The 24,354-nt window shown below is 38.4% G+C and overlaps 2 protein-coding genes across 2 annotated transcripts in view; both read left to right on the top strand.

Annotated features, from left to right (window-relative positions):
- The first annotated feature begins 2,670 nt into the window (after window positions 1–2,670).
- Window positions 2,671–24,354, top strand: part of LOC117496177 — a 44,454-nt gene continuing 22,770 nt past the window's right edge. The window contains exons 1-4 of the mRNA XM_034147899.1: window positions 2,671–2,835; window positions 2,910–2,918; window positions 5,904–6,039; window positions 6,161–6,293. Coding sequence (XP_034003790.1) covers window positions 2,778–2,835; window positions 2,910–2,918; window positions 5,904–6,039; window positions 6,161–6,293 — 336 coding nt within the window. The 5' untranslated portion in view covers window positions 2,671–2,777. The remainder of the gene's footprint in view (window positions 2,836–2,909; window positions 2,919–5,903; window positions 6,040–6,160; window positions 6,294–24,354) is intronic.
- LOC117496126 (granzyme K-like) lies at window positions 16,073–17,664 on the top strand. Its single transcript, XM_034147829.1, has 5 exons — window positions 16,073–16,239; window positions 16,327–16,471; window positions 16,596–16,728; window positions 17,017–17,277; window positions 17,368–17,664. The coding sequence occupies exons 1-5, from the start codon at window positions 16,182–16,184 to the stop codon at window positions 17,527–17,529; spliced, it is 759 nt and encodes a 252-aa protein (XP_034003720.1). The 5' UTR covers window positions 16,073–16,181; the 3' UTR covers window positions 17,530–17,664.

Below are 24,354 nucleotides of genomic sequence, written 5' to 3'. Positions count from 1 at the left end.
TAAAACAGGAAACACAAACGCCAAGGTCATGAAATAACCCCAGGATAAAATACCTCCAAATCACAAACACAATAGCTTGGTATCACTAAGAAATAAGGAGAATTATAGGTGCCAAACAACATAATATTAAAAACGTATATATGCCGAGGGCAGTTGCCGGATATCTAGTTTGTAATGCGGCCTGGAAGGAAGTGTTTTTTATTCTTTAGAAAGACGACATTTACATACATTTTTATCTTTTAATTATTAGAATTTACTTTCTTACAAGACATGAAATCCTTAGTTATTAATGTCATTAAGTGATTGGGCCTTTTAACCCTTGTGTTAGCTGTTACTACCACTGGTGGTCCGTGAGCGCCCCCTAGTGGTCCGTGGGTATATTGGTAACATTTCACATTTTAAATAAATAGATTAATTTAAGTTTTCCGCACTCTTGGTGTATTTTTGGAAAGGGAAACTGTGCGCAAACAGCAGTAGATATATATTAATTAAAAAAAAATTAAAAAAGGGGGGGGGAAAGGGCACTTTCTCTGGAGGAAGAAAAAGGGCAGGGGCTCAAGCCCACTTTGATGTCTATGTGTGCACGTGCCTGCCAAGGTGCATTGTGTGTGTGTGTGTGTGTGTGTGTGTGTGTGTGTGTGTGTGTGTGTGTGTGTGTGTGTGTGTGTGTGTGTGTGTGTGTGTGTGTGTGTGTGTGTGTGTGTGTGTGTGTGTGTGTGTGTGTGTGTGTGTTTTTTTCCCTTTTATAAAACAGTAAGGTAACTTTGTCGAAGTCGGGATAACGGACTTCATATAATTTCAACAATAAAGAGAGCAAAAGCAACCGTTGACTTACCTCCAAGTGTTTTTTAAGATTAGACGTGGAGTCCTTTGATGCAGACATTGTATTGATGGTTGGAAAACACAAGGTACACTGGACCGTGATATTCATGGTCTTGTTTAAATTCGAAGTGGTGTCGATATCGCCACGATTTAAACGCAGACTTTTGTTCCTCCATGTTTCGTTGTTATTGTTTCACTGAGCGGACCCGCACATTTTTTTCAAACGCTCCCTTTTTTGGTCCATCTGCAGCGGTAATAGGTTTTGTGCGCTGTGATGATTCGGCTGTACCTTTAGTAATGAATATTAAAAGTTGTGAGGAAATCTTTCCACCAATAATTCCAATAAGTAATCCAAAATGTATTCACTTCAGGTTTACGAAAGTAACTGTAATCAGATTACTCGTTTTTCAAATGTAACACGAGCTGAATACAGTTACTTGATTTTTGTATTCTGATTACGTAACGCCGTTACATGTATTACGTTACAACCCAACCCTGTGCGGGCGCCAGATAAGTCAACATCCCCCACTTTCATCACTTACAGCGCCCATCGTACAGGGCAAATGAAAAGTGTAACCGGGGTGAAAAGGGTGTTACCTTGACTTAATTATGAATGTTGTTACATCAAGGCTGAAAATTAGGATGAGCCAGCAGTAAAAAAAAATGTTTTCCCTCCCAGAGCTACCAGCGCAGCGCCCCCCCCCCCAGATCTGGCGCCCTAGGCGACCGCCTATGTCGCCAGTGCTATGGGCCGGCCCTGGCCCCAAAACACATATTGCACATGTGCATGTGCGTGTTCAGGTTCAAGTGTTAGTGTGCATATTCTTTGAGAAAGGTGGAGATGAAGGGGGTGGGGGTGGGGTGTGTAAGGTCAAAGATGAATCTTGATTGGGCCAAATTTGACTCCGAGTGACCCACAACAATGCTGCTGGGTCTCCCCAGACCAGAACAGGAAATTATTCACTTTTTTTTTAGAGACCTTCAGACTTGGCTAAAATTGTCAAAATCTGTTTTGTAGTGTTTATAAAGCCGTGGAGGATATCATGAAGCCTTGTTCCGATCAAAAAAACTAGAGCGTAGTTATTATATAATTTTAACTTGAAACAGGTCACGGGAGACCCGAACACAGCATAAGGGTTAAGAAATCTTCATATTCGAGTAAAGGCCTAACATTTGCACTGCATATTCATTTTGTTTATTTTTTCAATATCCTTTCAACCATAACTGTTATGCCTGGTTGCCAATCTGCCTGTAACATTAGATTAATTCATGTCTGTCTGGAAACATTGAACATTAACTGTGGCTGTGCAGATCATTTAAGTTTTAAATGTTCAGATTTTGATGAATGCAGTCGCATCACTTGGTCATGTCCCCAACATGTTAGCTTTTAATATAGAACAGGGTCTTATAATTTAAGATTATATTTATCATAAATGTTATTTGTATAGAGCCAAATGAAAAGGACTCTACTAAATTAACATATACCTAGTACTCATGTGTCTGTGGATAGATTTTGTCCCCTTAAGCAACCGTGTCACATGCAGTCTCAAGACTTTGCGGATATAGTTTGGATTGATATGAAGGAAGCGGCCATTCACCCCCAATTTAGATTTTACATTTAGATCATTTTTCTGTGAAATTATGATCAACGTGATTAAATAGTATTCGTTTCACAACTTTGATGTTAGCTCAGAAGTGAAGCAGGAAACCAGTTTCTGTGGTTCAGCTGGTTTGTTGCAGATTTCACAATAAATGTTTGAGTGGGCTGCTTTAACAAAAAAAAAACAATTGCAAAATGGGGACTAAATATGTTAGTGCAAACTTGCAGGCAAACATTGCATGTGGATGTGGTCAGAATTCAAAATAATCGATTTGTTAATCAGACAAAGTGCTGCATAAAAGGATCAACTTAATGCCCCGAAGATCAAAGGCAAGTCAATTGTCTTGCAGGCATCATGCATGCTCTACACAAACTCCTGCTTTTTCAGGTCCTGACATCTCTCGGACAAAATGGTAATACTCCGAACTCTGTTTATTATGCTCCAATCCTTAACTGAAATTAACCTATGACCTTTTACTTATTTCAGCAGATGGGAGTATAACTTCCTTTATCCGCTATCTTTGAATCATTCAATTTGAAAAGTCTTCAAGATATATTAACCACCTTTATTTTTAAATATTATCTTCAATATTGAATATTATCTTAGATTCAGGGAACCGGTCAGGGTCGTTGTTGGCACTCACAATCTCCTCAACGTTGGTGATGAAAATGTAATATACATTGAACAGATATACAAACACGGACAGTATACCCATCTAGACGGAGGTAATGACATCATGCTACTCAAGTACACTTTTTTTTTGGATCAAATTAATAATGTAACTTTCAGCTTCATATTCAGCCATTTTTTGTTACATTGAAGTCTGAAGAATAAAAAAGCATTATCTTATATTACACACATTGCTAGTTTTGTGAGATTTACTTTGAGATTTTGTTCATCTCCAGCTGACGAGGAAAGTTGCAGGGAACAAAAAACAAATCATTGCCCTTCCTCCTTCTAATATGAACATTCAAGAAAAGAAAACCTGCCATGTAGCTGGATGGGGTTTCATAAAGACTCGTGGAGGAGTTGTTGATAGGCTGATGGAGGTGGATGTGTCTGTCATAAACCTGAACACATGCTCTCAGTCATGGGTCCTTCTGTTCCTTCCGATGTTATCTGTGCCGGCGGTTATGGCAGCCACAAAGGCTTCTGTCAGGTATGATTTCTCTTTGTTGATGTCAAATGTAAGCTGGTATAAAAATGCTTTAAAAATCTTAAATAAAATAATCAATAATGAATAATATTCCTTGTTCACAGGGTGATTCTGGTGGTCCTCTGGTGTGCTACGGGATAGCTGTTGGTGTTGTGTCTTTCAACTACGGCAGAATATGTAACTACCCAAATAAACCCAACGTCTACACAGAGATCTCCAAATACCTTGGCTGGATCAACAGTATCATCAATTAAAAAGCTTAATATACAATTTCATAAAGCTTTGCTTCAGCACACTTTGAATGTATTTAGGAGGGGAGGCTGTGTCTCAGCTGCTCTGTCAGTGTTCGCTCTTTAATGGAAAAGCAAAATAAAGCAAATGTCTCAAATGTTGTTTTCTCTTTTCCTTATCCGAACACATGAGGTTTGAATCTCTTTTAGGAAAAGGTTTTACTTCAGCAAAGATTCATTGTAATATTGAGGCTTTGTGGTGTCACAGATTGGTCTATCAAGGTTTATTTCATCAGTATACATTCATTTTGTATGTTTAAATAATCATAATAATGAGATCCTGCACTTGGAGAGGTTGAGCATGTGACGTCACCATAGTTTCAATGTCGGATTATAAGCAACTTTTAACACTCATAGAACGCACTTCAATAGAATTAACTAATGTAAAAAAATGGCAAACAGTATCAGAAATCTAACTCAGCTGAAATTGTTTTACATGCTTTTATTACTAGTCGCTTGGACTACTGCAATTCTCGTGGTCTCCAAAAAAATCTTTAAAGAAATTGCAATTAATTCAGATTGCTGCGACTAGGATTTTAACAAACACAGAAAAAAGGGATCACATGTTCCCTGTGCGGGCATCACTGCACTGGTTACCGGTGTCTTTCCGAGTTGATTTTAAAATGGTTTTAATTATTTACAAGGCTTTACATAACCCGGGCCCTACACACATCAGGGACTGCCTTTCTTTTGATAACCCAACAAGGACCCTCAGATCCTCCGATGCATTTCTTTTAGAAGTACCTAAAGTAATACACAAGAAATCTGGGGAGGCTGCTTTATGTTTTTCCCATTGGATCTTAGAACAGCAAACTCCATTGGAGTTTTTAAAAGTAAATTGAAGACCTATCTTTGAATTTGGAGTAATTTTAGAGGTATAACTGTTTATGTTTTATTGTTTTATTGTTATGTGATATAACTCTTTCTGTTTTTTATAACTTGTTTTTAATTATGTTCCTCCTTCTTTATTTTGTATCTGTAAAGCACCTTAGGCTGCATCTTGCATTGAAGGTTCTATAATATTAATAATAATAATAATAATAATGCATTTTATTTAAAGAGCGCTTATCTAGAAACTAAAAACAAAACATTAAAACAAAACACTTAAAATATATAAAACACAACATTAATTACAGATTAAAAGCAGTTCTGAAGAGGTGCTATATAAATAAAGTGTATTATCATTATTACAAATAAATAGAAAAATGCTTGCTGCCATTATGTGGAGTATAGTATATCAATTAAGTATAACATGTGGTGAAGGTTTCAATAGATTCATAAACAAATACTATTAAGGTCTAATGATGCTCAGTTACAAAAGTGCTGGTTAGGAATAGGTGTGGTTTTCAATATGAATAGCTATATACAGAGAGAGGGGAAAATGCACAAGGACTTAATGTTCCTCAATATTTCACTGCATGTCAAAATTGGGTTAACAGTCATAAGTTTCTGTGTGTACGATGAAATAGTGGCTTTAAAATGTGACAGAGGCAACCAAATGTAGGCTTTACAGGCTAATAGAAAACCCCTAGCTGGTCACTCTTATCCACTTCGACATATGCTTGTGGGAAAGTCCTGGTTACTGGACACAGCCTGCCAGTTTCACCTACTAACGGCAGGAAATGATGCAAGTAATAGCTTTATAAAAGATCTTTGTGAAAATGGATGGGGAGTGACATGGAGGAAGAGGAGGAATTTATAAATGTATGTCCTAACACATAGTATGTACATGATGTATGTTTTTTTCAATGTTGCAAAATAGCATCTCCCGCAGGATGTGGTTGGAAGTGAAGATAAATAGATGGCAATCATATTGTGTAGTTCGAACTCTGCAGTAAAAAGGTTCCACTTGACAGCGGGCTGATCATCCTGTCGCCACGATGCGTGGGCTCTACAAGTTTCTGCTTCTTTTTCTTCTGGCATGCCAAGATCAAAACGGTAAATTGCTCTGATGACTTTTCTTCATCCTGAAAATTAGATAATAACTAGTTTTAACTCTTTGTTATTTTATTCATATGATTACAGTACTTGGAAGTAAAATCATAAATGGGAAAATTGCCGACGATAAGTTGATGAAGTATATGGTATCGGTGCAGGATGACAATGAACACAAATGTGGAGGATTCCTTGTCAGCAAACATTTTGTTGTCACCCATGGGGGGTGTAAATTGTAAGTTACTCCTTTTCTAGCTAATGTTTTGTTGTTTGATGTAAAAAGTATGTTTCATTTTTTCTGTGTTGTCACAACTTTACAAAATACAACAATAACCTCTCACTGATGTCTTTTTCAGTGATGAAGACGGAAAAGTAATGGTTGTTCTCGGCACCCACTATCTCAGCAAACCTGGCTCTAAAGTAAAAGAACACTTTAAATCCACATGCAAACCCCCACCTGGAATTGGGACTGACATCATGCTCATTGAAGTAAGTTTATTCAGCCCAGTAGTCCCTTGGTTTGAAGAAAATTAAACAACTGAGTTTAATTTCAGTGAGGGTAAATGTAAATAAACGGGGGGAAGCAAATAGTATTAAATATTCCTGCTTATAATATTTACACAGCACAACCAAAAACCGGTTGATTTACTGTAATACTGCTCGTAATAACCTTTATTTAAGTGACTCATGTGCTCCAACAAACCAATCTGTACATGACATATGATGTAGAGCAGGGCTATTCAATTAGTTTGGAATGGGGGCCGGTTGATGAAAATGATCCAAAGCAAGGGGCCGGGAAAAAGATGGCTTGAAATATGAGCAATCATATTTAAGAGCTTCAGATACAGTAAATACTACAACAGCATAGTGGAGTGCATATATTGTGTTTAATTCAATCAAACAACATAGCCCCAAGGCCTTTATAGATCTAAATGGCAAGTTCAGAACTCAGTAGGCCTACATGTTTCATTTGATTTCATTTAGGTGAAATGATCTAATCATTCACGCAGAGATGCAATCAATGACAGGAGTTGTCACTACAGTATAGTAGGTGGGTTCGAAACCCGAGCCCGTCGAAGTTTTCAGGCATTGTCTACCCCTCTATCTCTCAATGTAACACCCTCTCTGGAATAAAGGCACTATGGCACAAAAAAAAAAAAATCTTAAAAAAAAAAATTTATGACTTTTTAACATTATACTCAAAGGGCCAGTAAATATCACCCCGGGGCCGGATTTGGCCCGCGGGCCGCCAATTGAATAGCCCTGATGTAGAGTAAGACTGTTTTGAAAAACTGCTTTTTGATTTTATTCGTCTCAAGATATATCGAAAAAAACCAGACGATCTACCAAAAGAAATTCAACTTCAAGACCCTGAAACGGATGTAAAAGAAAATGAAAAGTGCCAATTTGCTGGATGGGGTCCAGTGAAGAACAATGGATCTGATCATGACGATCAGCTCAATGTGGTGAACGTGACTGTCATCAGCCAGGAGGCTTGCAAAGTGCAGATTCCTGGACTTCGTGCCAATGCTATCTGTACAGGTGGAAAACAGACAACAGACGAGGGACGATTTTGTAAGGTATGTTAGATACATTTGTTTCTTATTCCAAAAGAAGGTATAACATCATGCATAATCTTTTTAACAAATAAAGATATTTCCTGCTCACAGAGAGATGCTGGTGGACCCCTCGTGTGCAAGGGGAAAGCTGTTGGAATTGCGACTGTCAACGAGGACTGTTCCTTCACAGGTTTACCAAACGTCTACATTGATATCTCAGAATACCGTTCCTGGATCAACGCCTGTATTAAAGCGAAGAAATGTTTGTAAAATGTAACAATATTTCAAAAAGCTTTGCTTCAGCACACTTGTATGTATTTGGTAGGAAAGGATGTGTCTTAGTCACTGAGTGTTTGCTCTTTAATGCAATGGCAACATTAAAAATGTTTCTCAAATATCGTTTTCTCTTTCATTCAATGAAACAGATTGGATTGTGCAGGCAGATATTTATTTATTGAGCTGCTTAGTCAGAGAAGCAGGTCAGCCAAGACACTCATACAAGGGGATTAACAGAAGATTTTTTTACAGAAGAAGTAAATAAATTAACTTGTGTTTTAACCTAACAGGAAATAAATAAGTTATTTTAAATATTTAAAAATATATAAATATAATGTATATAACATGTTGATGTTCTATATTGCTCAATGAAGCTATATAACGTCAGCAAACCATAGTGAAGGTCCTATGACATCGCTAAGAAGCTATTCCAGGTTCCAAGATATAAATGCCATCCCATTAGACTATAAATAAGATAATGTAATATAATAGATTCAAAATGAAACATTCCTACTATTGGTAAATCACGTACATTATGGAGAATGATCATTCAGGAAAGAATGTGATTGTGAATGACAGTAATCGTAATATTATATTTTATGTTATTTATTTATTTCCTATTTTCCTAAAAAATGGCAAAGGGCAGCCACTTGAAACGCTGTTTGCATACGTGTCTACAGCAGTATACCAAGACGATAAGACACGTTTCATGACACTTTACTTGAAGATATGAGTGTGGTGTCTTCTGACATCAACACTCATATCTGAGGTTGGAAACTGTGGTTACTGAGGTTCAGCTAGTTTGTCACACAAGTCAAAGAAATGTTTGATTAGGCTGTGTCACGCGAGGCACACATGAACCATGTCCTCATTAATTCATCTAAATAATGATGAATAAATACGAACATTTGATAAAAAACAAAACCAAATTCAAAATATTGTAGTATTTGTTTTTCCTATGGTAACGGTCTTCAACAGGGTACACAAAATGGTATTTAAGTCATTATGACAAATGTAAAATATATATTTCTAGTGTTTAGTAATCAAAACAGTGATACTTGATTCTTAAAATGGCAGTTTTATATTGACATTTACTGCAGTTTCAACAGGAGAATTTGAAAATATTTTCAACATAACTGAGGAACTCAGTTACATGTTAGAGCAGAGCGTTTCTGTCTACCATGTGTTGCATTACACTAAACCACATTATTTCTTCAATGAAGCTCTTGTTCACATACTGTACGTGTGATGTAACCTAGTGAAAAGAGGAAATAAATAATTCTTTCAACAATTTGCAAGAAATAAATCTAAGCACTAACATTAAAATAAAACACAAGTTTGTAAAAATTCGACACACACACACACACACATACTTTTATCTCTGTCACTTTAATGAATATGGGTATCTTACAGATATATAGATTACATTTTACTAGTCTACCAACCACATTGCTCCTTAATACAAAACATGAAAACATGCCAACATGGATAGTCACACACACACACACACACACACACACACACACACACACACACACACACACACACACACACACACACACACACACACACACGCACACACACACACAGACAGAGGCTGCAATGTACCAGGGGTGGAACCAGGAAACGTCTATTCGTAGCTTTTTTTTCAAAATGTCCACCTTTGCTAAACAACTTTGACATGCAATTGTAATCTTGTACCCTGTGATACATACAGCAGTTTTAACCCTTAAAGCGTTGTGGGCCTCAATATGGCTGTTGTCTTTAACACTAAAAGTTTCTTGCATCTATTATGAAAGCCTGTTTTGAACATGCAAGTTACACGTGTTTTGTAATCCAACCATCCTTTTAAAAAAGGGCGTATTTCATGAATGTTTTCACGGATAAAGTCTGAACACCTCACTTTGAGACATCATTAAAATCAGTGGCACAGCTGATGTTACCATTGATTTGCCCATGCTCACTAACCCTGCCCTAAATGCTAGGCAAGAGGTCACTGTAGCTGTCCAACGACCCTGTAGATTACTGGAACAATTCTATTGCAGGCATTCAGTTCATGATTCAAGATACACACAGGTGGATCCAATCAGGACGAGGCCAACACTCACATAAAGTGGGAAACCACATAAACAGGAAGTCAATGAAACAAGGTGAGTGCTTTTTACAAAATAAAACAGGAAACAGAAACGCCAAGGTCACGAAATAACCCCAGGATAAAATACCTTCAAATCAGAAACACAATAGCCAAATACAAAAGGTATCACTAAGAAATAAGGAGAGTTATAGGTGCCAAACAACATAATATTAAAAACGTATATATGCCGAGGGCAGGTGCCGGATATCATCTTTGTAATGCGGCCTTGAATGAAGTGTTTTTTATTCTTTAGAAAGAGCACATTTACATACATTTGTATCTTTATTAGAATTTACTTTCTTACAAGACATGAAATCCTTAGTTATTAATGTCATTAAGTGACTGGTTGGGCCTTTTAAGAAATCTCCATATTCGAGTAAAGGCCTAACATTTGCACTGCATATTCATTTTGTTTATTTTTTCAATATCCTTTCAACCATAACTGTTATGCCTGGTTTCCAATCTGCCTGTAACATTAGATTAATTCATGTCTGTCTGGAAACATTGAACATTAACTGTGGCTGTGCAGATCATTTAAGTTTTAAAGATATGTGCAGATTTTGATGAATGCAGTCGCATCACTTGGTCATGTCCCCAACATGTTAGCTTTTAATACAGGGTCTTATAATTTAAGATTATATTTATCATAAATGTTATTTGTATAGAGCCAAATGAAAAGGACTCTACTAAATGAACATATACCTAGTACTCGTGTGTCTGTGGATAGATTTTGTCACCTTAAGCAACCGTGTCACATGCAGTCTCAAGACTTTGCGGATACAGTTTGGATTGATATGAAGGAAGCGGCCATTCACCCCCAATTTAGATTTTACATTTAGATCATTTTTCTGTGAAATGATGATCAAAGTGATTAAATAGTATTTGTTTTACAACTTTGATGTTAGCTCAGAAGTGAAGCAGGAAACCAGTTTCTGTGGTTCAGCTGGTTTGTTGCAGATTTCACAAGAAATGTTTGAGTGGGCTGCTTTAACAAATAAAAACAACGGCAAAATGGGGACTAATGAAATATGTTAGTGCAAACTTGCAGGCAAACCTTGCATGTGGATGTGGTCAGAATTCAAAATAATCGATGTGTTAAAGGTCCCATCATTTGCTTTTCCGGTTATTACCCGTCCCCTTGTTTGTTATAGCTTTTTCGACACGTAAACAGTCTGCAAAGTCACAAACCCTCAAAGTACACCATGTAGCGAGTAAAACTCTAACACACAAAAGACGTGTCTATGCTTCCCCAGAACGCCTCGTTGTAGATTTTTCTTTTTCCATTTCCATTCCTATTGAAGTCACTAAGTCCAAATGGACCAATTGGCACACAGCTATAGAACAATAGGCACACCCTCTGCCAGGGTGGACTCCCGAGCAGCTCACGAGTCCGGACAGTGTATGGTGGATTTCCCGCTGTGTTTCCCTGGATGTTGGATATAGACCAAGTGCCATGCCAGCGGACACCGCGGTGCTCAGGCTGAGCTCCGCGGTGCCCCCTGGCATGGCACGCAGACCCCACGCAGCGACCAGGAAACGACACCAGTAATCCACCTCACACTGTCCTCTCCTCGAGCCTCAAAGGGCGGAGCAGCGAGCCCACGCAGCAATCTCATCTGTTTGTTATAACTGGTGTCCTTTTCTGGTTGCTAACAAACGCCATTGTAAAACATAAACACTGATGTTCCGCTGTAACGGTGGCGGACTTATCAGAACAGAGTGGGCGAGCTGACCAATCAGAGCACCAATGTGAGTTCAGAAAATTGAACAATGTAAATCGATTTTAGTAGACCTCAACAATGGAATTATGATCAGTAGAAATGGCCATGACATGGGACCTTTAATCAGAAAAAGTGCTGCATAAAAGGATCGACTTAATGCCCCGAAGATCAAAGGCAAGTCAATTGTCTTGCAGGCATCATGCATGCTCTGCACAAACTCCTGCTTTTTCAGGTCCTGACATCTCTCGGACAAAATGGTAATACTCCGAACTCTGTTTATTATGCTCCAATCCTTAACTGAATTTAACCTATGACCCTTTACTTATTTCAGCAGATGGTAGTATAATCCCAAAAGCAATAGCCCCAGATGATACGTACGAGTTTTTAGTCTCCCTGCAAAGCGACGAGAAACATGTGTGTGGAGGATTCCTGATCAGCGAAGACTTTGTGCTCACTGCTGCGCACTGTAGCGTCGAGTGAGTATAACTTCCTTTATCCACTATCTTTGAATCATTCAATTCAATTTGAAAAGTCTTCAAGATATATTAACCACCTTTATTTTTTAATGTTATTTTCAATATTGAATATAATCTTTCATTCAGGAAACCGGACAGGGTCATTGTTGGCACTCACAATCTCCTCAACGTTGGTGATGAAAATGTAAGATACATTGAACAGAGCTACAAACACCGATCCTATACACAAGTAGACGGAGGTTATGACATCATGCTCCTCAAAGTAAGTACACATTTTTTTTGGATCAAATTAATAATGTAACTTTCAGCTTCATATTCAGTCATTTTTTGTTACATTGAAGTCTGAAGAATAAAAAAGCATTATCTTATATTACAGACATTGCTAGTTTTGTGAGATTTACTTTGAGATTTTGTTCATCTCCAGCTGACGAGGAAAGTTGCAGGGAACAAAAAACCAATCATTGCCCTTCCTCCTTCTAATATGCACATTCAAGAAAAGAAAACCTGTCATGTAGCTGGATGGGGTAACACAGAGACTGGTGGTGGAGTTGTTGATAGGCTGATGGAGGTGGATGTGTCTGTCATAAACCTGGACACATGAAGCTCAGCGCAAGTTCAACCAGGAAGACCGTCTCTACTCATTCATGTATTTCTATTCCCATGTTATTACTCTCTCTCCTCTCAATAAGTAACCGGGGGCGTCACTCTTCAGCTTAACCAATCACTTCGCTCTATTCCCAAGAGCCTATCATAGCGCTCTGTCAAACCTTTTAAATCTGCTCTCCCCTCTGACAGCTCTCATTCCAGGTGAATCGGCGCAACCCTCCTCCACCCCCTTTTCACCTCCTGTCCCTCTGAATCCAGGGTCAAGCTAAACCACTCCTCTTCAGACCGACCCAACTATCCATTCACCACCACCAGTGTCTAGACCCCAGGGGGGTTTCATCGGATCGGTTCTACCCTCCCGAATGATACTTCCTGCACAACGGGGCCTAATCGCCAAAATTACCATTGCATTCATTTGTGCATCTGCGCAATAAATATGTATTATTACATCAAAACCGTCTCTCCTGATTGAAATGCTCTCAGTCATGGGTCCTTCTGTTCCTTCCGATGTTATCTGTGCCGGCGGTTATGGCAGCCACAAAGGCATCTGTCAGGTATGATTTCTCTTTGTTGATGTAAAATGTAAGCTGGTATAAAAATGCTTTAAAAATCTTAAATAAAATAATCAATAATGAATAATATTCCTTGTTCACAGGGTGATTCTGGTGGTCCTCTGGTGTGCTACGGGATAGCTGTTGGTGTTGTGTCTTACAACTACGACAGAATCTGTGACTACCCAAATAAACCCAACGTCTACAGAGAGATCTCCAAATACCTTGGCTGGATCAACAGTATCATCAATTAAAAAGCTTAATATACAATTTCATAAAGCTTTGCTTCAGCACACTTTGAATGTATTTAGGAGGGGAGGCTGTGTCTCAGCTGCTCTGTCAGTGTTCACACTTTAATGGAAAAGCTAAATAAAGCAAATGTCTCAAATGTTGTTTTCTCTTTTCTTTATCCGAACACATGAGGTTTGAATCTCTTTTAGGAAAAAGTTTTACTTCAGCAAAGATTCATTGTAATATGGAGGCTTTGTGGTGTCACAGATTGGTCTATCAAGATTTATTTAATCAGTAGACATTCATTTTGTATGTTTAAATAATCATAATAATGAGATCCGGCACTTGGAGAGGTTGAGCATGTGACGTCACCATAGGATTATAAGCATTATTATAAGCAACTTTTAACACTCATAGAACGCACTTCAATAGAATTAACTAATGAAAAAAAAATGGCAAACAGTATCAGAAATCTAACTCAGCTGAAATTGTTTTTCATACTTTTATTACTAGTCAAGGTTCAAGGTTCAAGGTTCAAGGTTCTTTATTGTCAATCTGACATAGCTACAGAGTAATTATGCAGTTGAAAATCTTATGTCACAGGCTTCTCCAACAATGCAACATAATAACATAACATAATAACAATAAGAGCATGAGCAATACAAAAATAATAATAGTTATAAAAATGAAATAAAGTTATGATGTGGAATAGTGCAGTATGAGTCTATATACAAGTTATTGGAATGATATATATATATTAGGTATTAGATACATACTACTGAGTAGCAGTTGAATGTTTGAAGTTGTTTCAACAGTTCCATTTTTTAAAAGTCTCACTGCCCGCGGGAAGAAACTGTCTCCGAATCTTCTTGTCCTTGCCAGGATGCTGCGGTAACGTCTGCCAGACGGCAACAGAAAGAACAGTTTGTGGCTGGGGTGATGGGGGTCTTTGATAATCTGTAGTGATTTCTTCCTGAGCCGCTGGGAGTAAAGGTCCTCCATGGATGGCAGCTCCGTCCTGGTGATGTGCTGTGCAGTTTTCACCACCCTCTGTAAAGCCTTACGATCGAGGTCGGTGCAGCTGCCGTACCAGGCCGTCATGCTGCCAGTGAGGATACTCTCTATTGTGCACCTGTAGAAGTTGCAGAGTATCCTGGAATCCATTTTGAACCTCCTCAACCTGCGGAGGAAGAAGAGCCGCTGTCGAGCTTTCTTGGTGATGGTGGTGGTGTGAAGAGACCATGTCAGGTCCTCAGTGATGTGGACCCCAAGGAACCTGAAGCTTTTGACTCTCTCCACCGTAGTCCCATTGATGGCGATGGGGGCGTGTCCCTCTCCCTGCTGCTTCCTGTAGTCCACAATCAGCTCCTTTGTTTTGCTGATGTTGAGATGGAGGTTGTTCTCCTGGCACCAAGATGTCAGTCGCTTGGACTACTGCAATTCTCGTGGTCTCCAAAAAAATCTTTAAAGAAATTGCAATTAATTCAGATTGCTGCGACCAGGATTTGAACAAACACAGAAAAAAGGGATCACATGTTCCCTGTGCTGGCATCACTGCACTGGTTACCGGTGTCTTTCCGAGTTGATTTTAAAATGCTTTTAATTATTTACAAGGCTTTACATAACCCGGGCCCTACACACATCAGGGACTGCCTTTCTTTTGATAACCCAACAAGGACACTCAGATCCTCCGATGCATTTCTTTTAGAAGTACCTAAAGTAATACACAAGACATCTGGGGAGGCTGCTTTATGTTTTTCCCATTGGATCTTAGAACAGCAAACTCCATTGGAGTTTTTAAAAGTAAATTGAAGACCTATCTTTGAATTTGGAGTAATTTTAGAGGTATCACTGTTTATGTTGTATTGTTTTATTGTTTTTTATAACTTGTTTTTAATTATGTTCCTCCTTCTTTATTTTGTATCTGTAAAGCACCTTAGGCTGCATCTTGCATTGAAGGTTCTATAATATTAATAATAATAATAATAATAATGCATTTTATTTAAAGAGCGCTTATCTAGAAACTAAAAAGAAAACATTAAAACACTTAAAATATATAAAACACAACATTAATTACAGATTAAAAGCAGTTCTGAAGAGGTGCTATATAAATAAAGTGTATTATCATTATTACAAATAAATAGAAAAATGCTTGCTGCCATTATGTGGAGTATAGTATATCAATTAAGTATAACATGTGGTGAAGGTTTCAATAGATTCATAAACAAATACTATTAAGGTCTAATGATGCTCAGTTACAAAAGTGCTGGTTAGGAATAGGTGTGGTTTTCAATATGAATAGCTATATACAGAGAGAGGGGGAAATGCACAAGGACTTAATGTTCCTCAATATTTCACTGCATGTCAAAATTGGGTTAACAGTCATAAGTTTCTGTGTGTACGATGAAATAGTGGCTTTAAAATGTGACAGAGGCAACCAAATGTAGGCTTTACAGGCTAATAGAAAACCCCTAGCTGGTCACTTTTATCCACTTCGACATATGCTTGTGGGAAAGTCCTGGTTACTGGACACAGCCTGCCAGTTTCACCTACTAACGGCAGGAAATGATGCAAGTAATAGCTTTATAAAAGATCTTTGTGAAAATGGATGGGGAGTGACATGGAGGAAGAGGAGGAATTTATAAATGTATGTCCTAACACATAGTATGTACATGATGTATGTTCTTTTCAATGTTGCAAAATAGCATCTCCCGCAGGATGTGGTTGGAAGTGAAGATAAATAGATGGCAATCATATTGTGTAGTTCGAACTCTGCAGTAAAAAGGTTCCACTTGACAGCGGGCTGATCATCCTGTCGCCACGATGCGTGGGCTCTACAAGCTTCTGCTTCTTTTTCTTCTGGCATGCCAAGATCAAAACGGTAAGTTGCTCTGATGACTTTTCTTCATCCTGAAAATTAGATAATAACTAGTTTAAACTTTTTGTTATTTTATTCATATGATTACAGTACTTGGAAGTACAATCATAAATGGGACAAATGCCACAGATAATTCGATGAAGTATATGGTATCGGTGCAGGAAGACGGTGAACACAAATGTGGAGGATTCCTTGTCAGCAAACATTTTGTTGTCACCCATGGGGGGTGTAAATTGTAAGTTGCTCTTCCTTTTCTAGCTAGTGTTTTGTTGTTTGATGTAAAAAGCATGTTTCATTTTTTCTGTGTTGTCACAACTTTACAAAATACAACAATAACCTCTCACTGATGTCTTTTTCAGTGATGAAGACGGAAAAATATTTGTTGTTCTCGGCACCCACGTTCTCAGCAAACCTGGCTCTAAAATAAAAGAACACATTATATCCACATGCAAACCCCCACCTGGAATTGGGACTGACTTCATGCTCATTGAAGTAAGTTTATTCAGCCCAGTAGTCCCTTGGTTTGAAGAAAATTAAACAACTGAGTTTAATTCAGTGAGGGTAAATGTAAATAAACGGGGGGAAGCAAATAGTATTAAATATTCCTGCTTATAATATTTACACAGCACAACCAAAAACCGGTTGATTTACTGTAATCCTGCTCGTAATAACCTTTATTTAAGTGACTCATGTGCTCCAACAAACCAATCTGTACCTGACATTTGATGTAGAGTAAGACTGTGTTTTGAAAAACTGCTTTTTGATTTTATTCGTCTCAAGATAAATTCAAAAAAACCAGAAAATCTACCAAAAGAAATTCAACTTCAAGACCCTGAAACGGATGTTAAAGAAAATGAAAAGTGCCAAGTAGCTGGATGGGGTCCAGTGAAGAACGATGACAATGATCCTCTCGATCAGCTCCGTGTGGCGGATGTGACTGTCATCAGCCCGAAGGCTTGCAAAGTGCAGATTCCTGGACTTCGTGCCAATGCTATCTGTACAGGTGGAAAACAGACAACAGACAAGGGAGGATTTTGTAAGGTATGTTAGATACATTTGTTTCTTATTCCAAAAGAAGGTATAACATCATGCATAATCTTTTTAACAAATAAAGATATTTCCTGCTCACAGAGTGATGCTGGTGGACCCCTCGTGTGCAAGGGGAAAGCTGTTGGAATTGCGACTGTCAACGAGGACTGTTCCTTCACAGGTTTACCCAACGTCTACATTGATATCTCAAAATACCGTTCCTGGATCAACCGCTGTATTCAAGAGAAGAAATGTTTGAAATGATAGTAACAATATTTCAAAAAGCTTTGCTTCAGCACACTTGTATTGTATTTGGTAGAAAAGGATGTGTCTTAGTCACTGAGTGTTTGCTCTTTAATGCAATGGCAACATTAAAAATGTTTCTCAAATATCGTTTTCTCTTTCATTCAATTCATTCAATGAAACAGATTGGATTGTGCAGGCAGATATTTATTTATTGAGCTGCTTAGTCAGAGAAGCAGGTCAGCCAAGACACTCATACAAGGGGATTAACAGAAGATTTTTTACAGAAGAAGTGTGTTAAAAACAATGAAATAAATAAATTAACTTGTGTTTTAACCTAACAGAAAATAAATAAATAATTTAAAATATTAAAAAATATATAAATATAATATAAATATAACATTTTGATGTTCTATATTGCTCAATGAAGCTATATAACCTCAGCAAACCATAGTGAAGGTCCTATGACATTGCTAAGAAGCTATTCCAGGTTCCAAGATATAAATAAGATAATGTAATATAATAGATACAAAATGAAACAGTCCTACTATTGGTAAATCACGTACATTATGGAGAATGACCATTCAGGAAAGAGAAAGGGTTGTGAATGATAGTATTCCTAATATTATATTTATTTTTATTTATTTATTTCCTACTTTCCTAAAAAATGGCAAAGGGCAGCCACTTGAAACGCTGTTTGCATACGTGTCTACAGCAGTATACCAATACGATAAGACACGTTGTATGACACTTTACTTGAAGATATGAGTGTGGTGTCTTCTGACATCAACACTCATATCTGAGGTTGGAAACTGGTTACTGAGGTTCAGCTAGTTTGTCACACAAGTCAAAGAAATGTTTGATTAGGCTGTGTCACGCGAGGCACACATGAACCATGTCCTCATTAATTCATCTAAATAATGATGAATAAAAACGACCATTTGATAAAAAAACAAAACCAAATTCAATTTGTTTCCTATGGTAACGGTCTTCAACAGGGTACACAAAATGTTATTTAAGTTATTATGAGAAATGCAAAATATATATTTCTAGTGTTTAGTAATTAAAACAGTGATACTTGATTCTTAAAATGGCAGTTTTATATTGACATTTACTGCAGTTTCAACAGGAGAATTTGAAAATATTTTCAACATAACTGAGGAACTCAGTTACATGTTAGAGCAGAGCGTTTCTGTCTACCATGTGTTGCATTACACTAAACCACATTATTTCTTCAATAAAGCTCTTGTTCACATACATGTGATGTAAACTAGTGAAAAGATAAAAAAAAAATTCAACAATTTGCCAGTTAAATCTAAGCACTAACATTAAAATAAAACACAAGTATGTAAGAATTCTCGACACACACACACACACACACACACACACACACACACACACACACACACACACACACACACACACACACACACACACACACACACACACACACACACACACACAACACACACACACACACACACACACACACACACACACACACACAGAAAAAAAAATCCGTGTTGACTCAACTACAGAGAAATACTAACTCATATCTATTGAGTTTCAACGGTAAAGTTTCAAAACTGAACCCACGCCTGGACTCTGCCAAGACCGCATGTGGAGTTGGAGCAATCTGCATTCATCCTGGAAGCGGATCACTGATAGCAGTGGAACAACAGGATTTTAACTTAAAGTGGACCTATCATGCTATATTTGAATAATATAGTGTAGGACCATACCTATATAAGGCATATTCAGAGATGGGGTCGTTACTAAAAAAAAGTAATATATTACATATTACATATTACTTTAAAAAAAAGTAATATATTACACTACTTCGTTACTCTCTACATAAAGTAACTCGTTACTTTACTCGTTACTTTACTCGTTACTTTACTCGCAGGGCCGGCCCGCCCCTCCCTGCAGGCAGATCACGCAGACTGCTAAAGTTTCAAATGTTCTCTTTAGTTCAGTTTCCATTCCATAAGACTGATCCAGATAGCTCTGACCATGGCTGTCCTCTGTCTCCTGCTATCTGTATTTTGCGCAGTATATCTCTGAACGATGCGATGGTGATTCCACTGTGCAAATGGGCAACATTTTCTCTACTATGAAGGATGCTACAAGCCTGTCCATCTCTGCTTTGGTTACCGGTCCTCCAAATTCTTGCGGCGGCGCACTCACAACATCCTCACTCTGGGTTCGGGGGTCCTTAGCTATTAGCTTCACCTTAGCATGTGTTCTTTGCAGGTGTTTGTTGAGGTTTGACGTGGTGTTTACAGCAGTGGATAACAGCTTCTGGCCTGGACACAGTTTGCACCTCACCGTCACATTCCTGTCTATTCTTCGGACAAATTCAAAATAATGGGCATACCCCATACCCCTTGAAAGTTATCGCTGACTCAGCCATGTTTATGCAGCACTGCACGCGGAGATGTGGACGTGCAAGTCGCGCAGATTACGTACATATAAACCTGCGGCGGAAACCCCTCTTGTCTGTCAGTGTGATTATGACTGATTTTATAAAAGTAACGAAGTAACGCGTGTCGGGGCAATGTTAGTAACTGTAGTATGATTACTGAATTATAAAAGTAACGCGTTACACTACTCCGTTACCGACAAAAGTAATATTATTACAGTAACGCGTTACTTTGTAACGCGTTACACCCAACTCTGGGCATATTTATACTTTTTTTTTTTCAAAATACCAAACAGATCATGCATTTTAGCCATGCCTCATTTTGCTCAATTTGACATTTTTCAGCTCTGTGTTTGTAAGGGCAGATAAGGGCAGAACAGCACCATCTACAGGCCTGGCATATGTACTACAGCGTCTCCAGCGCTTTCGAACGGCAATGGCCGTAGCTGTCTCCTCCTGATTGGTGGAGTTGGCCCAATAGCCGTAGTGCCACTGTCCTGACGTCAGGACAGTGTTCAAATCTGGATCAGTTTTTATCAGATCCGTTCCAGCCCCTTTTTTTAGAGATTTGGATATGGAGGAAAATAGAGAGGGTTGTGTTTTCTGACAATTGGTGAGTTCCCTGGAACACCGGGGACACATATTCATGTATAAAAGACGTACAAAAGTGCATTTTGCATGATAGGTCCCCTTTAACCTGTTACGCACGGCCCCCCTGGTACCGGGCGGATAAACGCGTCATTTGCAGGAAACAACGTCTAAGGAATCTTAATATTTAATAAACTATGAATGTTTTATATCCATGTAACGGGAAGAAACTCAGCTAACTGATCTTTTTAATTTTTTTTCTCCAAAAGAAACCCACAATGCTAACACTCAGCCTCTGAATTACCCACGAGCGAAAAAATGTAACCTAAAACGGCACTTAAACTCACAATAACTCCCTTATTACTTATCCTAGATGAACAGCCAACCACTAATTTTGGGTCTCCTGGAGACACAGAATCTGGGGGTGCCCACCTCAACACTCAGTGATAAACATTTGCGACGCTATAAACGAAAGCGTACATCATAACATGTTGAGCTAGGTAGCTAGAAACGCTAACATGGCTTACCTTGGTCAAAACTGGTCTTCAATGGCATTAAAACGATAAAAGAACGATGCTGCAGTTAATCCACAGGTTAATCCAATGTATCTGTGTCCTCTTTGAAATTATTTCTGATAATCCATGAGCAATAAAACTGCTTTTTCGTTTCCAAATGCCAGAGCTAGAGATAGGTCCACCCTGCTGCACATTTACATGTGCGCAGACCCCACCTTTTATCTTCACAACGTGTGTGTGTGGGGGCCTTCCCCTTCGATTCTATTGGCTCTAACGGTCAGAAAGAGGTGTCAACCATCCAAATCGACCAAGGGGGGCCAGAGATATGGGAAAAAAAAACATTTTCACCCAAATCACCTCAGAGGTGGGGTGGTTTTGGCTAAACCTCTCTAAAAAGGTCAAATGTCACTTGTTTTGCATCAATCTTGATACAGGGTACTTATTATATGTTGTACTTTGGATTCCTAAAGCTTTTAGTCTACTAACCCATCATCCAAGGGTAGTTTTCACTATCTGTAAAAAATAATTTTTGGACGGACACTATAATTTACAGTTTTTTACTATGTAAAATCTGAATTTTCTTTAAAATAAAAAACATCTATATTGATTCTGACACTTCTACATCCAACTGACAGATGTAACCTTGCTTTGATAAAAGAAATAATTCATATAACCCTTTTAGAAGTTAAGTTGTAGTCATTTGTTTTGGGCATGTCATTTTCGAGCCTGAAACATGAAAAACAGGCTTGGTGCTTAACAGGTTAATAATCAAGTTACCTGGTAAGTAGCCATTTTTGTTGAGCTTCATTTATAACAGCTGCTTACTGCATCTAACACAAACTGTAAGGTAGTCATCAGTTACTTGTTTTAAGCTACTGTAGCATGCATAGCACACTGATTAGCTAGCTGTTTGTATCCTCCTGTATCCTTTGTTTCACAGATGCAGTCAAAGTTCATTATTTGTAATACAGTATGTATATATTTATTTATATATATTTTTTTCTTGTTAGAATTAACGTAACATTTGATAAAAACTGATTAAAATAAATATGAACAACAACTGACAATGCCCGGCATGTTTTATTAGTTTTTTTGCAAACAAGCCTTCTCAACATTAACCTGTTAAGCACCAAGCTTGTTTTTCATGTTACAGGCTCGAAAATGACATGCCCAAAACAAATGACTACAACTTAACTTCTAAAAGGGTTATATGAATAATTTATTTGATCAAAGCAAGGTTACATCTGTGAGTTGGATGTAGAAGTGTCAGAATCAATATAGATGTTTTTTATTTTAAAATAGTGTAAACATAGTAAAAAACATAGTAAAAAACTGTAAATTATAGTGTCCGTCCAAATATTCTTTTTTACAGATAGTGAAAACTACCCTTGGATGATGGGTTAGTAGACTAAAAGCTTTAGTAATCCAAAGTACAACATATAATAAGTACCCTGTATCAAGATTGATGCAAAACAATTTACATTTGACATTTTTAGAGAGGTTTAGCCAAAACCACCCCACCTCTGAGGTGATTTGGGTGGAAATGTTTTTTTTTCCATATCTCTGGCCCCCCTTGCTCGATTGTGATGGTTGACACCTCTTTCTGACCGTTAGAGCCAATAGAATCGAAGGGGGCGTCCCCCACACACACACGTTGTGAAGAGAAGAGGTGGGGGCTTCGTGCATGTAATTTTGCATCAGAGTGGACCGATCTCTCGCTCTGACATTTGGAAACGAAAAAGCAGTTTTATTGCTTATGGATTATCAGAAATAATTTCAAAGAGGACACAGACACATTGGATTAACCTATGGATTAACTGCAGCATCGTTTTTTTTATCGTTTTAATGCCATTGAAGACCAGTTTTGACCAAGGTACAGTAAGCCATGTTAGCGTTTCTAGCTACCTAGCTCCACATGTTCTGATGTATGCTTTCGTTTATAGCAGGGGTCGGCAACCTTTTTGATATGAAGTGACATTCTAAAAACATTTTTTTATCAGCGTGCCGACGATCGTGAATTATCAACGGGGGGGGGGTTGAAGAGCTCGACAAAAACACTCGTGAAAAGTGATGTTTAAAACTCAGTTAATGGGGCTCATTCACTGGCGCTTCCACAAACAACAACCAACATAATTGTTACATTCAAATGAAGTAGCCTACATTATTCAAGTTTACATTAACTTTGGATAATAACACAGGAGAAATGAGCGGAAGCGCTCTCTTTTCCTCTCTCCCCCTCTCTCTCTCTCTCCTGACAGCCTGTCAGTATCTCATGCAGCTCACTGATCCAGTAATGAGTGACAGTGAAGAATAAATATATTTATAACTAGTTCCAAAGGTAGATAAAATAGCTAAGTGTGTTAGGTCTAACTCTTGTGTGTTTTGCTCCGCTCACCGGTCCGTCACAGCGGGTGGAGCTGCAGGATTTCTGCTTCAGTTGCACCGCTATTTTATTGTCCTTTTCGGACACCTTAAAATACTGCCAGACTAGTGAAGCGATTTTGGCGAGCTTGTTTTGCCGCACACAGAGAAAAGTGTCATGGATGTTACGTCTCGCGATCGGCCTTTTTAGAGAGCACCGATCGATCGGCAGAGAGTGAGTATCGGCCAATATCGATCGCCACGCAAAAACTGCGGCATTTTTACAGCTCCTTAATGCAATTTGTGAAGTGCTTTCCTCTGTGGTGAAACTATCAGCACTGCATTACGGAGGAAAGCGGCAGAAAGTCGCCTGGAGTTAAAGAGAGTGGGGCTGCGCTGCGTGCATGGCTTCCTTCTGCAGGTAACGGGGAGACGCGCTCTGGCGGCGGTCTCGTTCAGGATCCGAAAATAAAATAAATATTTTGTACACTTATTCCACTTATTCCTAGTGTGCCACTGGTTACGGTGCCGCGTGCCATTGGTGGCACGCGTGCCAGGGGTTGCCGACCCCTGGTTTATAGCGTCGCAAATGTTTATCACTGAGTGTTGAGGTTTTTTACACAGATTCTGTGTCTCCAGTAGATGCTAATCAATGGGTTGGCTGTGCATCTAAGATAAGTAATAAGGGAGTTATGAGTGCGTTTAGGTGCAGTTTTAGGTTACATTTTTTCGCTTGTGGCTAATTCAGAGGCTGAGTGTTAGCATTGTGGGGTTTTTTTGGAGAAAAAAAATTAAAAAGATCAGTTAGCTGAGTTTCTTCCCGTTACATGGATATAAAACATTCATAGTTTATTAAATATCAAGATTCCTTAGACGTTGTTTCCTGCAAATGACGCGTTTATCCGCCCGATACCGGGGGGGCGGTGCGTAACAGGTTAAGGATGATTTGGTGGAAAAAAG

This window comes from Trematomus bernacchii, unplaced genomic scaffold (genome assembly GCF_902827165.1).
Source record: "Trematomus bernacchii unplaced genomic scaffold, fTreBer1.1, whole genome shotgun sequence".
In the NCBI taxonomy this organism is placed as follows: Eukaryota; Metazoa; Chordata; class Actinopteri; order Perciformes; family Nototheniidae; genus Trematomus; species Trematomus bernacchii.
The sequence above is the reverse complement of the archived record's forward strand: the minus strand, read 5'-3'. Positions and strand labels throughout refer to the sequence as shown.